This window comes from Martes martes (assembly GCF_963455335.1).
Source record: "Martes martes genome assembly, chromosome: Y".
In the NCBI taxonomy this organism is placed as follows: domain Eukaryota; kingdom Metazoa; phylum Chordata; class Mammalia; order Carnivora; family Mustelidae; genus Martes; species Martes martes.
In genome coordinates this window covers 18,095,055-18,112,151 of record NC_137907.1, presented here as the reverse complement: position 1 = coordinate 18,112,151, position 17,097 = coordinate 18,095,055, and the positions used below count along the sequence as shown (strand labels likewise).

Below are 17,097 nucleotides of genomic sequence, written 5' to 3'. Positions count from 1 at the left end.
TACAATAAAATGATCAGACACCATTATCAAGTGGGATTTTTCAGGGATATAAGGATGGTTCCATATTCACAAATCAAGCAATATGATACACTACAACAACAACAAAAAATAAAGGATAAAAATCACAGGATCATCATAGTACATGCAGAAAAATCAATATCCATTTATGATAAAAAAAAAAACCTCTGATAAAGTGGCTTTCGAGGAAACACACCTCATCACAATAAAGCCATATGTAATAAGCCCACATTTAACATCACAGTCCATGGGGAAAAGCTGAGGGGGCGCCTGTGTAGCTCAGTAAAAGCATCCAACTCTTGATTTTGGCTTGGGAATGATCTCAGGGTCCTGAGATGGAACCCGGTGATGGGCCCTGCACACAACATGGAGTATACTGGAGTTCCTTTCTCTCCATCTCCCTCTGCTCCTCTCCCTGCTGATACTCTCTCATTCTCCTTGTCCCTCTAAATGAATAAATAAAATTAAAAAAAAAAAATCAGTGCTTCCCTGATCTAAGATCAGGAAAAAGACAAAGATGTCCACTTTAATTCAACACAGTATCAGAAATCGGTTAAGAGCCTGCCTTCCCTCTCTCAGGTCACGATCCAGGGATCCTGGGATCAAGCCCTCTGTCGGAAAGGGAGCCTACTTCTCCATCTACCTCTGTTATTTCCCTGGTCATGCTCTCTCACTCTGTCAAATAAATAAATAAAATCTTAAAAAGAAAGAAAAGAAATCCTAGCCAAGCAATTTAACAAGAAAAAAATATTAATAAAATAATCCAAATTGGAAAGGAAAAAAGTAACTGGAAATGACATGGTATTATATATATCCAGAAAACCCCTACAACTCAACCAAGAAATTGTTAGTATGGATATAAGACTCAGTAAAGTTAAAGATTATAAAATTAATATGCAGAAATCAACTGTGTTTTTTTTCTATATAGCAACAATGGGAATATCAGAAAGAGAAATAAGGAGAATAATCCCTTTTACAATTACACAAATAATAAAATACCTCAAAATAAATTTGACCAAGATGAAAGACCTATATTGAAAACTATAAGACATTGATGAAAAAAAATGAGTAAGATACAAATAAATGTAAAGCAATTCCATGCTCATGGGCTTGAAGAATTAATATTTTAAGATCTTCATACTACCCAAGGCAATCTACCAATTGATGCAATCTCTATCCAAATTCTAATGGCATTTTGCACAAAAAAAGAATAATCCTACAAGAGACACAGAACCACTACGGTGATTAGGATGGAAGTTTCTCAGAAAATTAAAAACAGAATTCCCACATGAACTGGTAATTCAATGACTGGGTATTTACCCAAAGAAAATGAAACATAAATTCTGAAAATTATGTGTCTCAAAGTTTACTGCAGCATTACTTACATCAGCCAGGACTAAGAAGCAACCTAAGAGAAGCAGGTTAGAAAAACATGGTATAATGCACAATGGAATATTATGAAGCTGTAGAAAAGGATGAGATCATGTCATCAGCACCAACACAACTGGACCTAAAGGGTGCAATGCTAACTGAAATGAGTAGACTGAGAAAGACAAATACCCATGATTCCACTCATAAGTGGAATCTAAGGAGAAAAAAACTAAGAAAAAGGAATGAATAAACAAACAAAAAGCAGAACTAGACCTTAGCACAGAAAACAAAATGATAGTTGCCAAAGGGGTGTGAGGATGGGCAAAATGGGTGAAGGGGAGTGGGAGTAACAGGCTTCCAATTATGGAATAAGTAAGTTTCAAGAAAAAAAGGTACAGTCCATGATATTGTAATAGGGATATAAAGGGACAGATGGTGGCTATACTTGTAGTGAGCACAGCATAGTGTTTAAACTTATCTAATCACCATGTTGTACATCTGAAACTAATGTAACAACTGTACCCCCCCAAAAAGAAAACTTTAAAAACAAAAACAAAATACTGTATCCCAAATGTCTCCTACAAAGAAAAAATAATGGATCAAAGACATACTTGAGACATAAAACTGTAAAACTCTTTACAGAAAACTTGGGGTAAAAGTTCATGACACCACGTCTGACAGTGATTCCTGGACCTGATACCAAAGACATAGGCAAGAAAAGAAAAAACAAACAAACAAACAAACAACAAACAAACAAAAACAACTTGACTCCATCAAAATTAAAAACTGTCGTACATCAGAGGCACTATCAAGGAAGCGAAAAGGCAACACAGAGAACAGAAAAAAAGGTCAGGTTTAAATTCCATATCACAAGAGATTAATATTCATAGGTTATAAACATAAATTAAACTTAAGAACATAAGAACAAAATAACACAGTTATAAAATGGGCAGAAGACTTACACAGACATTTCTCTGAAGAAGACATACATATTGCCAGTAGGCACATAAAAGATACACAATATTACTAATCATTACAGAAATGCATATGAAACTGCAGTGAGATACCATTTCACACCTATTAGAAAGGCTTTCAACAGAAACAGAAAACAACAAATATTGGCAAAGATGTGGAGAAACGGAAATCACTGAGCACTGCTAGTTGCCTACAGCCACTGCGGTATACACAGAATTACTATATAATCCATAAATTCAACTTCTGAGTATGCACATGATATATCAGAAAGTAGGTATATGAACAGATTATTTGTACACCCATATTCATAGAGGCATCATTCAAAACAGCCAAAAGATATAAAAAAATGTCCAAAGGATGAATACATGAGCAAAATGTGTTATGCACATTTTGTATACATGCAATGCATTACTGTGCTACAAAGGAATGAAGTTCTGATACATGCTACATAAACTGAGATATGCTACATGATATAAAACAGGTGCAAAAGTATTTTTGCATGCACACTACCACTTAAATGAGGAACCCAGAGTAGTCAAAAATCACAGAGATGGAAGTAGAATTGTGGTTACTAGAGGCTGAGGGAGAGAAGGAGGAGTTACTGTTTAGTAAGCATAGAGGCTTGGTTTGTTTCTAGATGTGGATAGTGGTGATGGTTCACAACAACATAAATGTATTTAATAGCACTGAAATGCACTACTTAACAGTGGTTAATACGGTACATTTAATGATATGTATATTTTACCACAATGAATTAAAAAACAAAACAAAACACAGAAACACAAGGCCAGGGCTGGAGTTTCATATGGGCCATCTACAATAAGGAACCACCAAGACTGAGAACAGGAATCAGGGTTCTGTGGACAACTGTGGGTCAGTACAAGTCTTCAGTGAGTGAAAAAGTTGGATGACCAGTTGCTCATGACAACAACAAGAGAAAAAATAGCATGACCACTACATTTGTCTCAAACCTTTAGAAACACAGGTTTTAAAAAGACAGAGGAACAGAAAGAAATGAGAAGGGTGCACCTCCTCGCCTCAAGATATTTGGGCACTGAGAGAAGACTGAAAGGGAGTAATTTCCTCAGAGGAAAAACAGCTTTCAGCAATGTAAGTTGAGGTACTGATTTTAGATACGGCTATAAATTCTGGAGTTTGCATTTCATTTGGTACAGAGTAAGAATCAAAGAAAACCATGTTGTTTGGTGGGGGTCAGAAGGAAGAAGGAAAGACATTATCCATCTCTCAAGACCTAATTTCCCTAGTCCTAGGCACTATGGCTTTCACTTACGGCCAGGAGGCAAGATTATTCCAGTAGTATGGCTTGAAGTTCAGGGCCTAGGAATTGGTTTCTCACAGACAACCAGGATCTGCAGCTTTAGTTAACTGTATTTTTGTGCTATCACTTGCAAAGTCTCCTCTATTGGTTATTTTATTTATTGGAGCCCTCTCTATTTTTTTCTTGCTAGGTGTAGCCGAAAATTTGTCAGTTTTGTTAATCTTTGCAAAGAACCAGCTTAGTTTCACTGATCTTTTCTACTGCTTTTTGGTCTTTTTCATTTGTTTCAACTCTGATCTTTATTATTATGTTTATGTATTCCTTCCTACTATTAACTTGGGGCTTTGGTCTTTTTCTAGTACGCTGAAATGTAAATTTAGGTTGTTTGAGATTTCACGTTTTCTGAGGAAGGCACAAATTGCTATGAACCTCCCTCTGAGAACTGCTCTTGCAACTGATAGGTATGATGTATTCCCGTCATCATTTGTCTCAACATTTTAAAAAAATGTCCTTCAATTAATTAAATTTAATTCCTTTATTGATCAACACTTTAGCACATTTAACCTCCACACATCTGTGAACTTCCCACTTTCTTTTCAGCTTGAAGAAGTCCCTTTAACGTTTCACATAAAGCTAGTTTAGTCATGATAAACTCCTTTAAGCTTTTGCCTATCTGGAAGATTCTTTACCTTTCCTTCAATTCTGAATAACATCTTTAGCCAGGTAGGTGTTCTTGGTTAGTTAGCAGTTTTGTTTTTGTTTGTTTTCCTTTCAGAACTCTGAATAATATATCGTGTTACTCCCTTCTGGCTTGCAAAGTTTCTTCTAAAAAATCTGCTGATGGTCTGATAGGGTACCTATGTGTATAAGGTTTTTTGTTTTTTTGTTTGTTTTCTCTTGATGCTTTTAATAATCCCAGTCTTTAGCTTTTAACATTTTAAGTACAACGTGACTTCATGTGGATGTCTTTGGGTGCATCTTCTTTGGAACTGTGCTTCCTGGATCTCAAGGTCTGTTTCCTTTTCCAGCTTAGGAAGTTTTCACCTATTCTTTTCTAAATAAATTTTCTTCCTCCTTCTTTGTTCTCCAACTCAGAGCCTTATAACACAAATGTTAATCCCCTTCATGGTGTCCCCTAAGTCCCCTCAGCTATCTTCACCTTTTTAAAATTTTTTTTTCTTATTTTTCTTTTTGCTGCTCTGATTGTGTGAGATCACTATTCTTGCTGCAGAGTTCACTGACTCTTCTATCTCACCTAGTCTGCTGCTAAACCCCTGTAGTGTATTTTTCAGTTCAGTTATTGTATTCTTTTTCTCTTTGACTCTGTATTTTCTATCTCTTTGTTAAGGTTCTCACTGTTTTCAACCATTCGTTTTCCAGGTTCAGTGGGCATCTTCCTGACAATCATCACTTTGAACTCTTTATCAGATAAACTGCTTATTCTGTTTCATTATGGTTTCTTATCTTGCCCTTTCCTTTGGAACATATTCCTCTGTTTCATTTTTCTTGACTCTCTGTCATAGTCTATGCAGTAGATGAAGTGGCCACCCCTCCCAGTCTTTTTTTTTTTTTTAAAGATTTTATTTATTTGACAGAGACAGAGATCACAAGCAGGCAGAGAGGCAGGCAGAGATAGAGAGGGGGGAAGCAGGCTTCCCAGTGAGCAGAGAGCCCGAAGCGGGGCTTGATCCCAGGACCCTGACTGAGATCATGACCTGAGCCGAAGGCAGAGGCTTTAACCCCCTGAGCCACCCAGGCACCCAATACCCCTCCCAGTCTTGAAGGAATGTTTTATGTAGCATGAACAGCAGAATTCAGCAATGCCCTACATCTTGGTTGTCTGTCAGACCTTCCTGATTGTCCAATGGCCTGCCTGTCCCTTCATAAACTCATAGTTGTTCAGTGTACCAAGACCTGCCAGTGTCCCAAAGTACACAGATCTCAGAGATCACTAAGGTTTGTGCTGACTGGAAGCCAGGCCCCAATAACACATCTTAAAATATGCAAATATATGGAGTTCTGTAGGACCAGAAGCATAGGGCAGGCTGCCTGCCAGAACAGGAGATCTGGAGGTGCTCCTGGGTGATGAAAGTCATAAAAATCAAGACTCCAGATGAGCGAACAAGCTCCTTTCTGAGAGACACTGTGAGCTCAGTGAGGCAGTAGAAGAGAACAATGATGGCATACTCTGGTCTCTCTCTCTCTTTTTTTTTTAAATTTCTTTTCAGTGTAACAGTATTCATTGTTTTCGCACCACACCCAGTGCTCCATGCAATCCGTGCCCTCCCACCTGGTTCCCCCACCCTCCCACCCCCCTCCCCTACAAAACCCTCAGATTGTTTGTCAGAGTCCATAGTCTCTCATGGTTCACCTCCCCTTCCAATTTCCCTCAACTCCCTTCTCCTCTCCATCTCCCCATGTCCTCCATGTTATTTGTTATGCTCCACAAATAAGTGAAACCATATGATAATTGGCTCTCTCTGCTTGACTTATTTCCCTCAGCATAATCTCTTCCAGTCCTGTCCATGTTGCTACAAAAGTTGGGTATTCGTTCTTTCTGATGGAGGCATAATACTCCATCGTGTATATGAAACACATCTTCCTTATCCCTTTGTCCGTTGAAGGGCATCTTGGTTCTTTCCAGAGTTTGGCGACCGTGGCCATTGCTGCTATAAACATTGGGGTCCAGATGGTCCTTCATTTCACTACATCTGTATTTTTGGGATAAATCCCCAGTAGTGCAATTGCAGGGTCATAGGGAAGCGCTGGTCTCTCTTCTAAGAGAGAAACTACATAGGGCACTAGAAACCTGAAGCCTGCCCCTTGAGCCAATGTTTCAGGACAAGCAAATGGACATTTTTTGCAAGACTTGCTGCTGTGTTTCAGTTCTAGCCAAGGACTGTCTCTCTGATTGTTACAGCCCTATGGGATCCAGGAATACAAGACACTCTGGCCACTGGACAAGGCATTCAAGAGATATCCTGTAGGCAACAGACACATGTAAGAGCTCCTCTCTGAGCGAGACTGGTGCTCTGGAGTGGGAGAGGGAGATCTCAAAAACAAGACACATCTTTCAAGTTCTTTAGAAATGTTTACAGTCTGCCTACATAGGCGTGTCAATTAGAAGACTGACCCTCAGACTGCAGCTGTGATGATAAAGTTTCTCAGCAAGACTGAAGATATGTTTTAGTCTGCCCTGGGGATGGTAGTCAGTGAAGAATTGTCTCTGCTTATTACAGCCCTGTGGGATCCAGCAGATCAATCTCCTCAGCCTGAAGATCCAGATAGCAAAGAGTTGTCCCCTGGGAGGCAACAACAAAAACTGGGTCACCAGACTCGTGTAAAAGCTTCCCCCTGGGAATTGTGGAACATGGCAGAGGGAGAGGTCAAAGATGCTACCCACCAAGGAAAAAGAAATAAAGGAATGGTTCCCACTGATTGTAGCAGCACACATGGAGAGTGCAAAGATGGCATCCACTAAAGGGGAAACAAAAAGTCGAGTTAAGTGAAAAAAAGGCACTCATGGGCTTTAAGGATAGGAGAAGGATACAAAAATGGTACCCACAATCACCGCAGTCCCTGAAGAGCATTCCAACATGCCCTGTCCCTCAGGTCCAGACTAAAATAATCAAACGAGCATCTTTCACATTAAGTCCAGGTGCTTTTCAAACAGCGGCTTCTGTGTTGGGCCTTAGGTCAAGTGAATGTAGGCACAAGCCCTTACATAGCAGTATCTCAGTTTACACTGCCCTTTGAGTCTTGCCAATAGAAATCTTACCAGTATTCAAAGCCAGATTATTGTGGGGGTCTGTCTCTCAGTGGCAGATTTTAAAAACTGGGATGTGTGATATGAACTACGAACCCTTTGTTCATCACAGAGAAGGTCTGGATTTGTGAGTTTTCTCAAGATTGTTGACAGCCATGTCGGGGACAGGATTTGTGTCTTAGTCTCTCCTGTCCACTGTGACGTGGCCCTTAGCTTTTTTGATAGTGACATTATACTTTCAAAGTGGTCTCACTGTTACGTATCCTAAGTCTACTACTCTACTTCCTTAGGAAATTAGTTTTTCAAGAAACAAAGTATTAGAACTTTTTTTTTTTTTCAAAACAAAATATGCCTGTTTTATTACTCATAAGAACTACTGATCTGAATGGGATGAAAGAGAGGTTACTCACTAGCAAAAGTCTCTAATGTGTCACTTGCTAAAACAAATGCTGTAATTTTTACTTATGTCCTCCTCCTAAGCAAAAGCCCACTTGATTTTGGTTTCTCTAAGTCTAGTCCCTGGGCCAACCCCTTTGGTCATTACCTAGGAACTTGATAGAATATGGTACTTAAGCCATGCCCTCCACCCCTGCCTCAGATCCACTATAAAGTGAATTTTACATCTACTGAATCAGAATCTACAATCAAAATTCTCTGGTGATTTGTATGAGTTTGAGGATTGCCCTAGCCCACTATGCTAGTCAATTTGCTCTTTCCTGCCTGATCCTTTCATGCTGTCTGCTGATATTAACACTAGGCTAACTACCCAACCTTTCATCATTCTGTCACTTTTCTACGTGAATTTCACTCCTTTCTCCATCTTTCTTTTTCTTTTTTTAACCACTTCTTATTTGATTTTCATCATGTGAGTGTATCATTACAGACCTGAAGGAATAGTAACTGTAATTGTTTCAGTTCTATACATAAAAGTCCATTATTGTGGCGCCAGGGTGGCTCAGTGTGTTAAGCCTCTGCCTTTGGCTCAGGTCATGATCCCAGGGTCCTGGGATCGAGCCCTGCATCGGGCTCTCTGCTCAGCAGGGAGCCTGCTTCCCCCACTCTCTCTCTCTCTGTCTGCCTCTCTGCCTACTTGTGATCTCTGTCAAATAAATAAATAAAATCTTAAAAAAAAAAGAGTCCATTATTCACAAACCATAATATGTTTTGATACTATGAAGTATCTATGATATAGAGCATGATATAGGGTATTGCTTTAATAACACGTGTGAATGCATAAAATTCACTAAAAATAATTTACATAAATATTTCACAAAACACAAGAATTTCGGCATTTACATTAGAACCAATAATTCTAAAAAAAAAATCCCACTATTCTTCAAAAGATCTTATGACTTTCCTATTCTTCACTTTTAAAATTATGGCAGGGTTTCCATGTTTAAGAGTGCTTCCACATACCCCAAAAAAGGATTAATGTTACTTGAAATAACATAGGCCATTCTCAGAACAAATTCTTTTCTATGAGTCAATTTCTTTGGAAGATGGGGGAAAAAATACGATGCCTGCCATATAGGGGGTGCTAAGCAAATATTTTCCTAAGAAACTACTAGACTACTTCATGTAATTCACAACATCAGTCAAATTCCTTAAAGCTTTCAAATTTAATCTGCTTTCATGTCTAAAATCCCTCAATTTACATATGAAATTATTCCCTCACAGTGTCAGGCATGTAAACATACAATGGAAATGCAAACTTAGAAATGTTAAAACTAGGGCTCCTGGGTAGCTCAGTCAGGTAAGTATCTGCCTTCAGCTCAAGTCATGATCCCAGGGTCCTGGGATCCAGCCTCTCTGCAGGCTCCCTCTCCCTTACTTCCCTCCTCACCCCCATACTCGCTTGCTCTCTCTCTCTCAAATAAATAAATAAAATCTTTAAAAACAAATGCTGAAACTGAGTTTTACAAAATCTATTCTAGAACTCAGAAAGCAATAAAATGTTGTATATGTCATACCATTAAATGGGCCCATACAATCAACCTAAGCCTCAAAAATTAGACTCTTCCCTTCAATTTTGTACTAAAATACAACTTTACTTTTAAAGCCATACCAAAATTCTATTTTAAAAATTTACCAAGCAAAGATACAGATGTAGTGAAAAGAAGGGCCATCTGTACCCCAATGTTTATAGCAGCCATGGCCATGGTCGCCAAACTGTGGAAAGAACCAAGATGCCCCTCAAAGGATGAATGGATAAGGAAGATGTGGTCCATATACACTATGGAGTATTATGCCTCCATCAGAAAGGACGAATACCCAACTTTTGTAGCAACATGGACAGGACTGGAAGAGATTACGCTGAATTAAATAAGTCAAACAGAAAGAGTCAAGTATCATATGGTTTCCCTTATTTGTGGAGCATAACAAATAATATAGAGGACAAGGGTAGATGGAGAGGAGAAGGGAGTTGAGGGAAATTGGAAGGGGAGGTGAACCATGAGAGACTATGGACTCTGAAAACAACCTGAGGGCTTTGAAGGGGCGGGGGATGGGAGGGTGGGGGAACCAGGTGGTGGGTATTGGGGAGGGCACAGATTGCATGGAGCACTGGGAGTGGTGAAAAAACAATGAATACTGTTACGCTGAAAATAAATAAAAAATTTAATTAAAAAAAAATTTACCAAACACACACACATTTTGCTATATTTTACATAAGTTTTGCACCCTTAATACTCACAAGATCAGCGTATTTCTTACAGAGAGCTGCCAGCTTCTCCTCTGGAGTTGAAAGAGTGTTTAAGGCGTGCATCAATAATAACACTTCTTTTCCTGATGGCCAATAAAAGAAAAAAAAAAAAGTACCAGAAGGAGAAAATTAATCCAATCTGTAAATTCTACATAAATTTTATGTTCAAACATCCATATTACGATGTAAGGGTGTACGTCAGACACACGTTCACCAATAAATCAGGGAAACTATTAGGAGGAATTCCCCTGCCCCCATCAAATTTCTTCAGTTTACTAACATTATTAGCAATTTACTATTTGGCACTTGGGCAGTAAGCACACCACTTCTTGAAAGTTTAAAAACTCTTACTTAACTGCTGATTCCAAGGTAAAACATTTTACAAAGTATAGGAATGTTTTCAAAACCTTTCCACTGGCCAAATACAAATATTGAGAGAAGTTTAAGACTGCTCATCTAGCACATTCTGCCTATCTAAAATGCACATAATCCACTGTGACTAACAACTTTTCCAATGACCAATTTGAGCTATGATTGTTTTCTGGTGATTTACCAAGCATATTCTGGGTGTTTAGAGTTTTACACCATACAAAACAATAAACTCAAAAGGGATGAAAGACCTCAATGTGAGACAGGAATCCATCAAAATCCTAGAGGAAAACACAGGCAGCCACCTGTGTGACCTCATCCACAGCAACTTCTTGCTAGACATGCTCCAAAGGCAAGGGAAACAAAAGTAAAAATGACTTTTGGGACTTAATATAAAAAGCTTCTGCATGTGAGGAAAACACTCAACAAAACTAAGAGGCAACTCATGGAATGGGAGACGGTATTTGCAAAAGACATTTCAGATAAAAGACTGGTATCTAACATCTATAAAAAACTCATCAAATTCAACACCCAAAAAACAATCAACCAGTCAAGAAATGGGCAGAAGATGCAGACAAGCATTTCCCAAAGACTTACAAATGGACAACAGACACGGGCGAAAATGCTCGACATCACCGGGCAAATCAAAACAATGAGATACCACCTCCTTGGTCAGCATAGCTCAAATGAACAATCCAGGAAACAACAGATGTTGGTGAGGATACAGAGAAAGAACCCTCTTACACTGTTGGTGGGAATGCAGAGTGGTGCCGCCACTTTAGAAAAGAGTGTGGAGATTTCTGAAGAAATTAAAAATAGAGCTACCCTATGAGCTAGCAATTGAACTACTAATTATTTACCCAAAGAATACAAACACAGTGATCCAAAGGGGCACCTGTACCCCAATGTTTATAGCAGGAATGTCTACAATAGCCCAACTATGGAAAGAGCCCAGATGTCCATCAACAGATGAATGGGTAAAGATGATGTGGGTGTGTGTGTGTGTGTGTGTGTGTGTGTGTGTGTGTATAGTGGAATATTACTCTGCCATCAAAAAGAATGAAATCTTACCATTTCCAAGGACATGGATGGAACTGGAGGGTATTATACTAAGTGAAATAAGTCAATCAGAGAAAGAGAATTGTCATGTGATTTTATTCATATGCAGAATTTAAATAACAAAATAGAGGATCAAAGGGGAAGGGAAGGACAAATAAGACAAAAAGAGATGGAGCCTGACCATGAGAGATGCTTATCTCTAGGAAACAAACTGAGGGTTACTGGAGGGCAAGGCAGGGGGAGGCAGAATGGGGCAATTGGATGAAGGGCAGTAATGAGTGCTTGTGATGGAAGGAGCACTGGGTGTTACATATGACTGATGAATCACTGAACTCTACCTCTGAAACTAATAATACACTATGTATTATTTAACTGAATTTAAATAAAATAACTTGCACACAAAATTTTCATTCTGAAATTGTTTCTTATTGAATTAGGACAAATAAAAAGGGAATGAAATAATACTATATGTAAACTGTAATTTTATGAAGATTTTAAACTATAACCATTTACAACTATTTAACCATTTACAACTATTAAACTGTTTTAAAAAACCTAAAGCTGTATTTTACATATATCATTGGGGCTGCCAATATAAAAGATACCTATCTTGTTTCAAGGAATTTTAAATACTACTCACATTCCTATAAATTTTAAAGTCATAAAGGATGGCAGAAAAGAGATTTAAAAAACTCCAAGTTAGTGTCAGGTACAGAAATCACTCAATTCAAACAAGGTAAATGCTAGTTCTAACAATCATATTTTAAAATGAGAAGCAACTCCTAAGGCAAAGTTAGGGTTTTAAATTTTATTTATGAAATTTAACATACCACATTCTTACCCCTAAACTGTCAAACTAACATACCAGAAGGGAGAAAACACACCCTGAAATTCAGGCTTATTGGCCTGCTTTCTAATCCAGGGTTAACATATCATGCCAAATTTTGGTAAATATTCTTTAAATAAACTGAGCAAAAACAATCTTCATAGTAATTGGTCGATTACTTTAAAGAACCAAACAACAGGCAAAACAATAGTGCTTCTGCCATATGGCTACAGATTTTTTCACAAAAAGAAAACAAAAACAGAAACAAAAAACATAAAAACAATTCTTGATTATTTAGGCAGAAATAACTTGGACCCAGTAACTAAGGTCCCTCTCTTGCCACTTTTCCCTCCTACATACAACTCACTGACCTGTTCAAACATAACAGAGGTTTTTTTTTTTTAACCAAAACCACAACTACCTGACAACTGGACAAGTTCTATAGTTATCTGTGCCACAGAAAAGCTCAGTAAAATAAGCAGCACATAAAAATGTCCAACCACTGAGCAAAGAATATTACCTAAGGTTTTTTCTTTGTTCCTGTTGCAATCCGAATCTTCTTGACTATCAGAAGGATCCTTGCCAGCATCTGGTCCAGGGGGATCCATTCTTGATTCTTGCGTGCAGTGCACTGGGTTCACCAAACTCCTGTTCTTTGTTATAAAGTTACTGCCTTCATCCTCTTGCAAGGAATTCTTATTACTTGTGCCAGCACAATTTGAGTCTTGGTATTGAGGAATATCATTTGATTGAGAGTTACAAAATACATCTGCTTTCACTCCTAGCCTGCAAATTCTAGATTCTTCCATTATGCCAATCACACGCTAGAAAGAATGAGGAGAAAAAAAGATCATGGGAGGGAGGCTAAATCAAATGTAATCAAGGGAAGGAAATTATACAGTACATAAAAATACAGTTTTCCATCCTACATTGCTGATGTCTAAATGTACTTTTTACTTTTTCTATGTGGTACAATCAATAGGCACATCATCATCATCGGCAGTTTTTCATCCTTTCATAGTTGTTTACAAAATAATAGTGCAATTTTAAATGAAAGGAGGCAAAGAGTTAAAAAGAACTACCATAATGGTAGAATAGGAAGCTCCAAGGCACTGTTCTTCCAATAAGTAATACGCTGCCAGAATCCATCAGAAACAACTTTTGCAGAAACAACTTTTTCTCAAATTTTCTAAAAAGGAAAAAAATTTCTAAAGTTTTTAAATTTAAAACTTCAACCTGAATGGAAGACTTTAGTGATAGAAAAGCAGCTGTTTTGCAGTAGGAAAGCACCATGGGATTTTAAACTTCCCACCTACTGTTCCTCACTCTCTAGTGGCCATAAAGATGGGAGCCCATACTCTTAGTGCCAGAGAGAACAATATGGACATTATTTAAAGGATCATTCAACCTTTCTGGCAGAACCTGAGAAACCTGTATATGAGTATGCCTTTGTCTTACTCTTGGAAGAACTGTTCCAAGTCTGGGTAGCTTCCCAGGAAGCTCTGGATAAAAACATTGTAGGCACAAATACTGACTTCAGCAGCCTGGGGTAAGGGACAAAATCAGGAAAAAGGCAAGCAACAGAGAGAAAAACTAAGGAGAGAAACTGGAAAAAGAGATGATAATATGCTTTTAGAAGCTCTCACATTAAACTTATCTTTTATCTCTTCCTGGCCCTCAGTCCGGCCTTTAAACAGTGAAGGCTAACATTTGAAAGCAAAGTTATAAAGACCCTGGTTATGCTGCTCAGAAGCAAGAAGAAATACTTCTTGCATATGTTTCTTCTTATGTATAATGTGGACCTACTCTCTCCTTCTTCATTTCCTCTAATTTCTTCCTGTGCACCCTGACTTTAGCCACTTTAAGGAGAAAGATGGTTAGGGTTGAGACCAAGGATCCCCCATTCCCAAAGGGAACCAAAGTCCACACACATGCATCCTAGTATGCTCACATACTGTGAGGAATAGACAGAGTCAAATTTTTAGGTCTCTGCTTAACAATAGCTAAGTCACTGCCCCACCTGATTCTGTTTCACTAATGGCATCTGGGGCACACATCACAGTAGACCTAGGAAGTCAGACCAACCTGTTTTGGCCTTATTCAACGTACTGTTAGTGCTGCCCCCAAATCTGAATGTATAGTACAAATTACTATACAAATACATACACATATATTAGTTATGAAGTGTAATGAAGTATATGAAGTGTATGAAGTGCTGCCAGTAGGGATTCTCTCATTTAGGAAACCCACAAACAAGTACTTTGGGGGTCCACAAACTGTAAAGACTCCTTTATGTTACAAGTCTCTATGATAAGGCAAGCAAAGAGCAGCCTCCCTCACACACCAGGCATATCCTTTTTGAAAAGCACCAATTATCTTACCTCAAGGCTCTTGCAAACAGTGAACACCTAGTGAATGAAATTCTCCTGAGTCTCTGGCCTAATATTCTTCTTTTGGGGTGGGTGAGCTCAGTGTATCAGACTTGCCATGTGGGAAAGGCCCAACAAACTTTATTTCTTAAATTTAAATGGTAGTGTCAAGAATTTAGCCAGCAAAGTCTCATCTCAGTAATACACAAAGAAGTGGAGGGCATTATTTTGGAGATTCATTGCCTAAAGCAAAGACACTGACCCGTGGGATTCACAGAGGCTCTCCAAACGTGTGGTCCCCATTTACTAGGGGATTCAGTTAGAATGAAACTGAACAGTGTGCAGTTGGCTATGGTGGCTGTTTTATTACAAATTATGAAGGACCAAGAATGGATATGTCCATTCTGTTGGTGGAGAGAATTCAAGGTAATTCTCATTGCTTTGACCTATATTCCCTGAAAAGCCTTACTACAGCCTCACTATTTGGTCTTCAGCTTAGAAAACTACAGAGTGGCAGATGAACACAGTGGTAGATGAAAATCAATCACACCTACTAAATAAATCATCTGGGATATTCATACAAATGCCCAAGGCATTCATAAAATGAAGCCATTGATCAAGCCTGCACCACTCAGATCATCACCATTGCTAGCTGAATTATAGTCACTGCACTGATCATGGCAATGCGAACACCATTAAATGAAATTCAAAGAATCCCGGCCTTTCATAAGCTGATGTTTTTTTCATTCCCCCAACACCAAAACCAAATCAATCCACGTGGTATATTCTTCAGCTACAAAATGGGGCCTAGAGGATTCAAACTTTGGCTCAGCTACCTGGATACTTCTGTGGGACTGACATGGTCCTATATCGCAAGGAAAATAACCAGTTGTCTACAGCCCATGGGATGTCCCTAAGATGATCGCCCACACAGGTCAAAGAAGTCAAAATGGATCTCTGCAGTTTGTAAAACTTTCCCCATCCCTCAAGTACCTAACCCTTCTGGACAAAAGGAATTCTACAAGTAGGGGATGACTGGACAAAACGTGAAGCTGAATCTACTAGAAACACCCACTTTGTGGCAGTTACAAAATCAAGGCACTGAGTAACAGGTTAGACTGAGGAGCACTGAGGAGGGAAAGTAATTAACTATCCTGTGTCTTTCAAAACTGCTCCTGGAGACCTCCTCATTAAAAATATACTCTGGTGTGGCCTTCTCAAACTGTTACAATCTCCTTGGATCTGACACACCGATGAAAGTAACTTCCAACCAGACAGCTCAGATGATAAGTTTACTACCTTTTAAAGGGAAGCAGCAATAGATGCCCCAGCTCCTGCATCCCCCAAATAAAACACTTGTGTTGATAAGTGACTGAATGTCTTTCCTGCTGTCATTCCTCCAGTCATCACCAAGTTATTCCAGGGTTCCAACCAGAGTTCCAGGTTATTCCATTCCAACAAATGGAATACAGCTAACATAACTGATACGGCAAATTGGACAGAGTGGTCTCAGGCAGGTCTTTCAAAAAAGACAAATCCAATTACTTAAATTATAAGATTTACAAGTTTCTCTAGGGAGCTAGGCTGTAAAGCACTCTAAAATTGTGCGTACTTGTGAACACATGATTTAAGTACTACTTTGGAAGCCCCAAAATCATAAACACTTTCTTTACAGAGGTACAAGATGTGCCTCTTCTTTCACAGAAGTTGTGCATTAACTTGCAACCTTCAAAAAACTGTGTCTTCTAAACCTTAGGGGTGGTCATAAAAATGATCAATTCTTTAAGGAAACAACCAGTACTTGCAAACCATTCATGAGCCACACTCTACCCAGTGGAAAGGTCAACACTGAGCCTCATGGAAGAAAGTCATCTAGCTTTCTGCGGTAGATCTGATGATGGATTGATTGATTATAAGACTTGTTCAGCCTGTTACATCTGGATTTCAGGGTAGGACTGAAATTAATCCTGCCACTTGGGCTCTTTCTGATGCTTGGAGTCCTGCTGATAGTATCCAATTGAAAAAATTTGGTCCTAGCCGATACTCATCAGATTGAATAGTGTGGCCAATGGAGTTGTGTACCCAAGGGAAAATGCACTAGAACCCATGACAGTGTTTCTGCTTCTCCTGTGGACAGAGACACTGCTGTCTTTGTTTCAAGCTATCTTTACAAGTATCTCTATACAACAAACAGTCTTGGGTGAAAAAACAGCAATGATGTCTACCTCTAAAGCTGCAGATATATTTGTCTATTGGCATGTTTCCAATTGCTGCTATAATAAATTGCCAAGTGGCTTATTTATTATTTTACATCAAGAGTCTATGAGAGAATCCATTTCCTTGCCTTTAATGGAGGCTAGCTCC

The 17,097-nt window shown here is 38.7% G+C and overlaps 1 protein-coding gene across 2 annotated transcripts in view; it reads right to left on the bottom strand.

Moving 5' to 3' along the window:
* The window catches only part of LOC308337763 (gamma-taxilin-like), a 41,250-nt gene that overhangs the window by 17,027 nt on the left and 7,126 nt on the right, over positions 1 to 17,097 (bottom strand). For both annotated transcript variants that reach the window (XM_080795960.1, XM_080795959.1), the window contains 2 exons: positions 12,885 to 13,188; positions 10,102 to 10,193 (listed from right to left, as the gene is read on the bottom strand). In XM_080795960.1, the coding sequence (XP_080652086.1) occupies positions 10,102 to 10,193; positions 12,885 to 13,173 (381 nt within the window). In that variant the 5' untranslated portion in view covers positions 13,174 to 13,188. The remainder of the gene's footprint in view (positions 1 to 10,101; positions 10,194 to 12,884; positions 13,189 to 17,097) is intronic.